Source organism: Thermobia domestica, chromosome 2 (genome assembly GCF_964235325.1).
Source record: "Thermobia domestica chromosome 2, izTheDome1.hap1.1, whole genome shotgun sequence".
In the NCBI taxonomy this organism is placed as follows: Eukaryota; Metazoa; Arthropoda; class Insecta; order Zygentoma; family Lepismatidae; genus Thermobia; species Thermobia domestica.
In genome coordinates this window covers 108,560,571-108,571,544 of record NC_137455.1, presented here as the reverse complement: position 1 = coordinate 108,571,544, position 10,974 = coordinate 108,560,571, and the positions used below count along the sequence as shown (strand labels likewise).

General features: G+C 33.6%; 1 protein-coding gene across 1 annotated transcript; it reads right to left on the bottom strand.

The window, feature by feature from the left end:
* Nucleotides 1-3,873: 3,873 nt before the first annotated feature.
* Nucleotides 3,874-8,336, bottom strand: LOC145679708 (uncharacterized). The gene is made up of 3 exons (XM_081750275.1): nucleotides 8,168-8,336; nucleotides 5,086-5,260; nucleotides 3,874-4,022 (listed from the first exon to the last, which is right to left on the bottom strand). The coding sequence occupies exons 1-3, from the start codon at nucleotides 8,286-8,288 to the stop codon at nucleotides 3,893-3,895; spliced, it is 426 nt and encodes a 141-aa protein (XP_081606401.1). The 5' UTR covers nucleotides 8,289-8,336; the 3' UTR covers nucleotides 3,874-3,892.
* Between the last annotated feature and the right edge of the window lie 2,638 nt (nucleotides 8,337-10,974).

Here is a 10,974-nt window from a genome sequence, read left to right as displayed (position 1 = left end):
TAGATTGAATAGGCCTACACTACTTCCCCCCCCCCCTCGTGGCTTAAGAACCACTAAAGTACATCAGTACAGAAATAGAAGTCCACCATTGAATTGTATTTTGTGCCAATTCAATCAGATTTATTGGTACCCAAATCCAACTTGGTTCTATAGTCTCAACTTTGCTAGACATAGACTAACATGCCTGTTCGCTTGAACTTTCCACCGCCACTCTATACATCCAGAAGATAGTTTTCATGTAAAGAGTATTCCCCAACTATCTTTAGACGAGCCAATTAAGTTGTTTGCAACATATATGAACTGATGGACAACGCGAAATTTTGGTTATGCAACTTTTTCATTTTCTCCATTCTCCTGTTTATTTCTCTCCCTTTTCTGGCTTCGCTTATTCTCTCCAGAACTTTCCTTTCGAAAATCTACCTTTTTTCATACCTACTTTGCTAGTTAACACCGAATTTGCACAATAACAGGCCAAATTATATAGTATACTTTCACTTTTAATTTCTTTGATAACAACGTTGATAACAGTTTCTGTACAGAGTAGGGTAAGAGTAAATGAACGAGTTCTGTCATTCGCACATTTTTAATTCTTTGCCGATTTCATACTTATTTTATACCATTCGACAAGGGATGGTTCCCGGCTATATAACAATTTAAAGAAACAAAAAACAAAAAACAAAAAACAAAAAAAATGAAAAGACCCTTTGAGACTTTTTTTAAAAATAAGAAAATTGTAGCTATAGCTGCTAGTGATTAGAAATAACAAAATTAGAGTAAGTCAAAAATCGGATTACAGATTACGTAGTTCAATGTGTACAAATTCAACATCAACGTGTGTTTGTAAATAACGTTTTAAGTTCTCTAGAACTTTTGACAAAACGTTCGGCATAATCATATTTCATATATCAGAATCATTGCACTATACGTTTCTTTAGATGCTGGATATTTTTTGTATCTTAACTGAGTAGACCGCCGCATTTAAATGACTCCAAAGATAGAAATCCGTCGGTGTCATAGATCTTGGTGGTCATAATCGAGAACATAGCTTTCCTTTGGTTATTGAGGATATTCACTACCCGTGTCTGAATCTTATGTTTTCCTTAAACACTGAACGTAGAGTAGAAGAAGAATTCAAAAAAGAATATTACAATTATAAAAGAGCCGATTTCCTTTTACTTTATAGGCTGATACGAGACTACGATTGGAGACTTCTATATAAGCTCAATAATGTAGATAAAGCTGTGGATTATTTATATAGATCTCTGTATAATTGTTTCGACCAATGTATTCCAAAATGCAAATATGTATCAAAGTCAAAATATCCGGCATAGTTTACCAAAGACTTAATTAAAGACATAAGAATAAAGGATAAATGTGCAAGATAGCGCAAATATTCTAAATATCATGATAAGAGATTTAAAGAGTTGCGGTCAGACATTAAGAGACGTACTCAAATAGCGTTTCGCGCCTATCATAGTAATTTAGAAAATGGAATAAAACAAGATATCAAGCAATTTTGGAATTATGTTAAAAGTTTGAAAACTTCTCGTAACTTACATACATTTTATACTTTAGAAGATCTCTCATATTCAAATGCGAAAGCTACTAATGGTTTTGCTCACTATTTTTCCTCAGTTCTTGGGAAATCTAATTTTAAATATAATGCCGAGGAAATTAAATTTTCTGAAACAAATCAGGATTTGAACTTTGACATTCTGAATATTGGGTCAATAACTAGTACAGAAGTTCTAAGTACTATTAAGAAAAAGTTGAAGCATAAAAGATCGGCTAGTCCAGATGGTATTCCGCCATATATTATTAAGGGTTGTGCTGACGTAATAACTCCACAATTAACTTTTATTTTTAATCTGGCTTTGAAAACATGTGAGTTCCCAAGTAGATGGAAGATATCTACCGTTACTCCTATTTTAAAATCAGGAAATTCATCCGTAATTTCGAATTACAGACCGGTTTCTATTATAAATTTATTAGCTAAAGTCTTTGAGTATATTCTGTATGGCAGAATTTATGAACATATTAAATTGGGAATATCGCAGCTACAACATGGTTTTGTATCTGGAAGATCAACAATAACAAATTTATTAAGTTTTGTAAAATGTATTTACGATCAGTTAGATGCAAATAGACATGTGGATGTGATATATATGGATATTGCAAAAGCATTTGATAGAGTAGATCACGAGATTCTAATAAAAAAGATGTACAATTTTGGTTTCTCAAAAAATTACTGAAGTTCTTCTGCTCCTACTTAAACAAAAGACATTTATTTGTATCTTTCAATACTAGAGTTTCTCAAGAATTCGTTGCTACTTCAGGAATCCCACAAGGATCTAATCTTGGTCCGTTGTTATTTTTAATTATGATTAACGATTTGCCAGACGTAGTCAAGGATTCTGAGTGTCTTCTTTTTGCCGATGATTTAAAATTGTATAGAACAATTAACAATGAAAATGACCAAATAATATTACATCAGACATTAATAACATATTTGCCTGGTGTGCTAGAAATTCATTTACTGTAAATATAAACAAATGTAAAGTTATGTCTTACACAAGGAAGAAAAATTCTACAGTAAATTACTCAATTGATAATTATCAACTTGAGGAAGTTAATTCAATTAAAGATCTTGGAATTTATTTTGATACAAAATTATCGTTTACAACTCACTATAAGGAGTTAGTAAGTAATGCAAACAAGTTGCTAGGATTTATAATTAGAAATACTAAGTATTTTAAGAAACCAGAAAATCCTATAATTCTCTATAATAGTTTAATTAGGAGTAAATTGGATTATGCAGCTATTATTTGGAATCCATATTATAAAGAACATATACATGATATAGAACATATACAAAATAAATTTTTAAGGTTTCTGTACTACAGAGTTAATAATAGATATTGTCCATATTATTTATCTAATACTATACTAAGAGAATACTTTAGACTAACTTCACTCAGAGTTCGCCGATCAGTACTGTCCTTGATTTTTCTGAAAAAAACTATTCAACAATAGAATAGATTGTCCTTCTTTACTCTCTCAGGTTTCTTTATATGTACCAGGCCTTAGGCCTAGATACGATCGTTTCTTTTGTGTTTCATTTTCAAGAACTACTCAACACAAAAATTCATCGATTGTTAAAACTTTAAAACTGTATAATTTTGTGTCGAAATATTGTGATATATTTTTTGATACTGAATCACACTTTCATGCAAAAATTAAACAAGTATCTATGGATTTGGAGCTCTCTGGCTTAATGTTTTGAAATGGATTTTGCTCGTAATGTATACACTGAAAAGATAATAACATTAACTAAAACACTATTGGTATGTCCTTTTATATGGAATAATATTGAATTGAAATTAATATTTGTGAATTGAAATTTAAATAATGAATTCAAATTAATATTTGTAGTGCATTTCTAATATATGTACAAGTTGCAGGAAAGATCTTATACTTACATTTATTTTTTTGTTGTATCTTTATCTGTATTTTGTATTTTTTTTATCTTGTCTCGTTTTGTCTGTAGCTTGCTTATTTTATTTTACTTTCTGGTCTATTTTATTTTAGAATAATGCTATCGTATTATAATATTATGTTAATAAGGCTATTGTAGGATTGTAATCCTGCATGCCTTTTACAAATGAATAAATAAATAATAAATAAATAAATAAACTAATAAGTGTAAAAATAGAGTGATTATTCAAATTTCTTTCAAAATTGATTTATTTACTTTTGTGTGAGATTTAGAAAAACAATAATGATATTTAGAATACAAGTAAAACATAAAAGTACCGTAATTAATTTAATGAAACGGAATATTGCAAATGTTTTATTTTCATTGATGATAGCATATTCAGTTGTTCGTATAGATTTATGACAATTCTTGTATTTCCTCATATTGAGATAGTTTCTCCTCTAAGTCATTCAAATCCTTTTGTTGTTTCTTTTCAAACTCTTCGTCTGGTTTCTTGTCTGTTATTATTACCATAGCGTTGGTTTTCCTAAAACGAAAACATATAGATAAATACAATTAGAGAACGATCATTTACTGTAAAAATATATTTGATAGTATATAACTTTCTTTTGTAGAAAAAATGATCAAATCATATTTAAGGTCTGGTTAAAATAGTATATCATTTATATATCCTCAAGGAAATTGATAAAGAAAAGAGATATATTTTCTTTCAATTTACACATATAGACTGGTGTGGAGATATGAAAAGAAGAAAAACAATGAGGACTATCAGTAAACACAATTGTAGAGATGTTGCTAATTATTTGTGTACGTTCAATTTTGTGTATCAAGCAGAAGTTTACGCTAACATATTTTGGCTTAGATATGATTTTTTTTACAGGGTTTTATTATTTTAATGAAGAGTATATTTTTTAATTGTTTGAACATAGTCACCATTTAATTAGGTAACCTCCTAAATACTTTCCCTTTAAGACTTTAAACTAAACTTTCACAGCCTTAATATGAAAATTGCTATACTCACGATATGAGTATAAAGTAATCTTAACAAAAACGTGACACAAATATGCAGTGTTCGAAGTGAGATCAGTGAGATCTCAAAATGTAAACTCGATACCTTTCTTTAAAACTATACTTTGCAATATATTTTTATTGCTCATCACAAACATCTTTTCATCTTAATTGGTTTCGTGAGTAGGCACTCATCCAAATTAAAATATACATGTGTATGTAATTTTTTTGTAGGATTTAAGTTTTTCAAGTACACTTACCAAGAAAATCTATAAAGAAGTTAAAGGGAGAAATATAAGTAGCTCGTAGAGGCGCACAACAAAAAGTATCTACTTCTTACGGAATTCAATTTAAAAATTCATGAAATGTAGTTGTCAACAAAGAAAGAAATGGTAAACAGAGGATACTGATATAAGTACTGATAATTATTAACATGCAAATTATTTCAATCACATGATTCACAAACACAGTTTCAAGAAGTAAGAATCTTCCCTCTCATCTTCCCCTTACTTTGAAATGTCTTTATCTTATGTGGACATTTTACAAAAATATCTGGTGTAATAATCTTATATGAAACGTACACTATATTTGCAGCATCCCAAACGCAGATACTGTTGTCGGTAGATCCAGTGAATAGTTTTTCTTCTGCCACAGCCATGCATGTCACTCCTGCCTTATGACCTTTGTATAATCTTTGTAGATTCCCTGATTTCGCTTCAAAAGCTCTCGCACACCAATCATTTGAGATCGTGAATACTGCAATTAACATATAATCATAATCTTAAATATGTTGTATTAGTTGCCTTAGCTACTATCTAGTGCTTTTCCAAGAATTGGAAGAGTAATATCAAAATTTCGGAGACCACTTACTAATTACATACACATAGAACAAACGAAGGTTTGCTTGGTTTTGGATTCAGTTCTCTGTGGTAGAACAATTTGAATTAGCATGTAGACATAAAAGGACGACGTTCAACTAATGTATCAAACATAGTGTTGAAATATATTGACTGAACATACACTGTAAAAAACCGTTGTGTTATTTTAACGACATGCCTATGTGTTAACACGACTATGTTAAAATATAACATAACTGGTGGTTAGAACAACTCACTCTCCATTTGGAGTTGTGTGTTAAATGCCAGTAGTTGAAATGACACACAGTCTGTGTGTTAAATTAACACAAGTGTAAAATCTTCGGTGTTGTTTTCTGCGTGATTACCAAATATGTTGGGCATCTAATTATAAAGACTTATGAATTGAAGCTACAGACAAACACGGTAGAAAAAAATACTTAAATCCAGGTATATGCAAAATTTCAACATGCAAACCGCGCGAAGTGTTTTCAATTGTTTTACATAATGTTTCTGAAGAAAATATGTCAACAGCGAGAAACAACATCGTATTACTGTGTCACTTCTACACTGCACTAGAGTTCATCAGTCAGCACCGGGGGCTGTGCTTCAAAAATGCCGGAAAACAAGTAGAATCACGATTAAGAGACAAACATTTCTAAGGATATAGGTAAGAGTTTCCTATCATTCTTGAACAAGATGTTGGTGTTGTATTTCGCACCATCAAGAAATACTTCACAATAAATGTTGGGGAGGACGACAAAAATGTTTATGAAGATTTTCAATATGAAGTGTTATGTAGTTTACTATTCTTATTTTAAAATTAGAATCTTCGGTAAGCGTAAGCATGCACACCACATGGTTTTTCCAACATAGAAAAAGGGTTACATTAACACCACACACGGAGTTACTTCAACACCGAAATAGGTGTCGTAGTATCACAGAAGTGGAGTCGAACTAACACCAAAAACGGTGTTAATCTTGTGGTTTGATCTTGAATTTTCACACAGGGAGTATTGAATTAACAACAAAACGGTGTTACTTATACGACTTTGACCTTGAATTATGACCAGATTGTGTGTTGAAATAATAAGAAAATGATTTTGAAGTAACACAGGGACTGTTATATTGATACTTGACACGGTGTAATATTAACACAAAATAATTAACACACTACACACTGTGTTACTTTCTTCGTGTTGGTGCAACACCGCCACAAGTAACACTCAACATTTTTCTCCACACTACCGACCCTGACATGGTGTCGAATCAACACCAAAAATACTAACGCAGATTCGAATTTAACACCGCTCAACACCGGTTGTGTTAAAGACGTAACACACCCCTGTGTTAAACGCAAACACCACGGGGTCTGTGTTGAACTAACACCGCATAGTGGTAGTCACGCTGGAACCACTGCTCTGTGTTAAAATTAAGTTGAATTAGCACAACCATTTTTTACTGTGTACAATAAAATACGGCGATTGTTGTACTGCAGCAAAGTCCGACTTTGATTAATATTAATAAAATCACTGAATGAAAAATATCATTAATAAAATAAAGTAATTAATAAATTACAATAACATATCTATTTTATTCCATATTGTTATTCAAACCCAATTAGTACCCCTGGAAAAGTGAAATGGTTACATGTAAAAATAATCTAAAACAACTGTTATTACTATTGAATCCATAGTTCCAGAGATCCCTAAGTTGATTGGCGACAGTTCTGATGCTCTTTAAGTCCAAGCTCAGATCCTAGTGAGGGAAAGAACCACCTGAGCACTGATTTTCATAGAGCGAAAACAGTAAGAGATATCGAGATGTGAGTTTTTGCAATTGATTGAACGTCCCAGGAATATGTTTCAGGTTTATTTTACCAATGCACTTACCGTTAAAATCATTATAATTGGTGGGACCAGGAACGGATTAACCCAGTTTCTATTATTTTAAAGGGAACACCTTGTTTTGGAATTCGAACAGGGGCTCTGGAATATAGGCTATTAAGTTTGCACTCCAAGGTGTCACTGTGTTTATTAAATACCTTGGGATTAAATGTGATGGAAAATGGTGTCATGAGTGTTTCAAGTACGAGAAAAATAACATTTTTAAAGATCGCCCAGAAGGAAGAAGTTTTGCTGTGAAACAAGGTATTAAATCAGACATTGACAGCTTCTTGACTGCATGAAATAGTGTAAACATATTTGCAGCCCTTGCCTGTACAGATGATTGTTTTTATATTCCAAAACCATATTTCGCAGTTTCACTCAGGTTGAGCAAGAAGTAAGGAACTGTCTTCAGTGACGGTAGCAATATGTATCAACGGTAGATTAACTGGTTTCGTGCTATTATAAGTGCCTGAATTTTCATGGTGCATGTATAGAAAGTAGGTTAAATGTTTTAGCATGTGTCCAAAATATTTTTCAATCGTCACTGGTTTTACATGTTTTACTTCAAACTGTTAATTACTTTTTCAACAAGGCATACATCCAGAACGACAGCACGAAAAATTCACAGCCCTTATAATAATAATAATAATAATAATAATAATAATAATAATAATAATAATAATAATAATAATAATAATAATAATAATAATAATAATAACACATTTGGATTTTTCACTTGACGTATCTATATTCTCAATGTATGGAGAACTTATGACTTACAATTAACTTAAAGTTTAGCACGAACATAGATTAGTCTTAGTATGAATATAGATAAGTTACTGTTTTGTGTAAAATTACAACAATATAGTCTGTAAAGAATTATTCAGTTATGCAATAAACAATGTTACCATGTAACTTACAAATTCCATTGTGGTACTTGACATCAACAACGGAATGGTCATGTCCTCTGTAAATTCTAGTGCAATCTCCGAACTCCGTGACCCAGCATCGTGCCGTGCCGTCTGATGACCCAGAATACATGAGTTTATTAAGAATGTGAAAGCAGAGAATGCTACTTTCATGCCCTTCCATCACCTGAAATTATATGTGTAAAATATAGTACAAAGAAATGAAATACTGATAATTACCGGTACGAAAAAGCATAAGAAACACGTGTTGTTTAATATTTTAAAACATTATCAACACAGATTGATTTAGTTCTAAGGCTCAATCTAATTCTAACAGCATTGCAATTGAAGAATAACACTCAATGCTTGAATTTTAATAGAGTTTATGCTTATGTTCTACTTTGAAGATACCGCAAAAAAATCTCGTCATAACTATGAGCCAAAAACTTAGGTAACCATTGCCTTTCAATGAAAAAATACCTTCTTGAAATTCTTGTTGCAGTATTGACAGCCTGAAAATGTTATGCAATGGGGTGGTTCGAAAAAGAGCGACAAATGGGGCATCTGGAACAAAGTTATATAAGAGCACACGCAGAGAAACACAATTCCGTTGGCCCCATGTGTGTACTGCACATAGGAACGAAAAGATGGCCGTGTGAATAGGTGTAAACAAAATAACAAGTGGCCCACTTACCCGTCAGTACCACGGCATGTAAGACGTCTCTGGTGCCTGATTGAACTGTCTTGACGCAGAGCAAGTTTTGATTGCAGAGCCACGAGATCGTGTTAGTTTATAGCAGGCAGTGGTAGTGGTAAAAGCGAAGTGTATGGTGTTGACGAACATAGAAAAAGCAGACATGACCCTGATTTATGAGGGATGCCTCAGAATGCCTCAGAAGCCTATCGTGTGTATGTAGAGAGATATCCGGACAGACGACAGCCATCTTGACTGTTCAGTAAGTTATTTAGTAAATTAAGAGAAACTGGAAGTGTAACTCCACGACAACGTGTGCGGAACAAGCCAATTACAGGTGAGGCAGGTACAACAAATGTTCTCGCCGCTGTTGCTGCGAATCCACACATTAGCTCCCGTGAAATTGCCAGGGATGGTGGGATGAGTCAGCGAATTGTATTACGCATTCTGCACACATAGAAGTTTCACCCTTATCATATCTCCTTCCATCAGGAACTGCACGGGAATGATTTTGTGGACCGTGTTCAGTTTTGCACATGGATGTTACGACACGACGCACCAGATTTGTCATGTATCTTGTTCACCAACAAGGCAACTTTTACCAATCATGGATATGTCAACCTAAGAAACATGCACTATTGGTCTGTGACAAATCCACATTGGCTTCACCAGCGCTCATGGAGTATGAACGTGTGGTGTGGTATGGTGTGTAAACATCTCATTGGCCCTTTTTCATACAAGGGACACTGAATGCTGACCGATACATACAGTTTTTACAACATGAACTGCCTGTACTATTAGAGGACATACCACTTCAGACATGGAGGGAAATGTGGTACCAACATGACGGGTGCCCAGCTCACAGTGTACGACGGACTACAGAATGTGTGGAAAATATGTTTCACAATCGGTGGGTTGGACATGCTGGGCCTGTCAAATGGCCGGCTCGTTCCCCAGATTTGTCACCGTTAGACTTTTTCCTGTGGGGAATGCTGAAGGACATTGTCTACCGGGATGTGCCAACAACACCAGAGGATATGCAACACCGCATTACTGCCACCTGTAGGGACATTTCCTCTGCGAAGCTACATCCTATGTAACCATCTTTGCTTGGGCGCCTCGACGCCTGTATCACAGCTGACGGCCACCAATTTGAACATACACTTTGACAGGTTTTCGCTTATTACACAGTGGTTCTGCCACATACTGTAATACCATTGTCATTAAGCTGTAACACTGTCACATAAATGGTGCTGACGATGTCTCCTCTATTTTTATTTCCCTGTTATCATGCTCTTTCTTCATCTTGTCTTTGTTCTGACAGCTCATACATACATGCCGTGGTACTGACGGTCAAGTGGGCCACTTGTTATTTTGTTTACACCTATTTGCATTGTCATCTCTTCGTTCCTATGTGCAGTACACACATGGAACCAACGGCGTTGTGTTTTTCTGCGTTGTTTATGTATATCGTTCCATTTAACAAAATATAACTTTGCTCCAGATGCCCCATTTGTAGCTCTTTTTCGAACCACCCCATACCTCCATTTTACGAGCCCCTACTGCTATTATTGTTTCTCGCAAACCTTACATCATTAGTGTTTCTAGTTTCTTCGCTATTTCAGGTGGTACTTTTAGCTGTCTAGAAACATTTTACAATTGAAACGTGGATGGCAAAAGCGTGTGATTTTGTGTGAAGATGAAGTCTGACTTGCCATGTGTACGACTGAATTACCCTCAAAACAATCCCTGTTCGAATTTCCCAAGCTCGAATTGTTTTATCCATGCTTCCAGTGAAAAGAGTGGAGCCAATCAAGTTGGTTTCCATGCACGTGATAGGCCCAGTATGTCCCGAATAAGTCTGAAAAATAAAATATAATTATTCTTTATTTTTTGTCCACTAAAAACCATTTCGATTAATATTTTCTTGATTATTCCTTACATTAATATAAAATGAAAAATTTCTAAATTATTTTCTCACGTTCTTGTGGTTATTTTGTCGGAGAGAGTATGCTTTGAATATATTAATATTTTCTTTATTTACTTGTTCAGTTACTTTAGGATACATAATTAAAATCACAGATCTACAATTCAACAGGATATTTTGTTCTTCAGAATGAAACTA

What these genes read in the sequence shown, in the direction of transcription:
- LOC145679708 (XM_081750275.1), bottom strand. Translation starts at nt 8,288, where the DNA reads ATGTATTCTGGGTCATCAGACGGCACGGCACGATGCTGGGTCACGGAG. An exon ending in CAAGTACCACAATGGAATTT is followed by an intron (nt 5,261 to 8,167) that starts GTAAGTTACATG and finishes TGTTAATTGCAG; the next exon opens with TATTCACGATCTCAAATGAT. An exon ending in TGGGATGCTGCAAATATAGT is followed by an intron (nt 4,023 to 5,085) that starts GTACGTTTCATA and finishes TTTTCGTTTTAG; the next exon opens with GAAAACCAACGCTATGGTAA.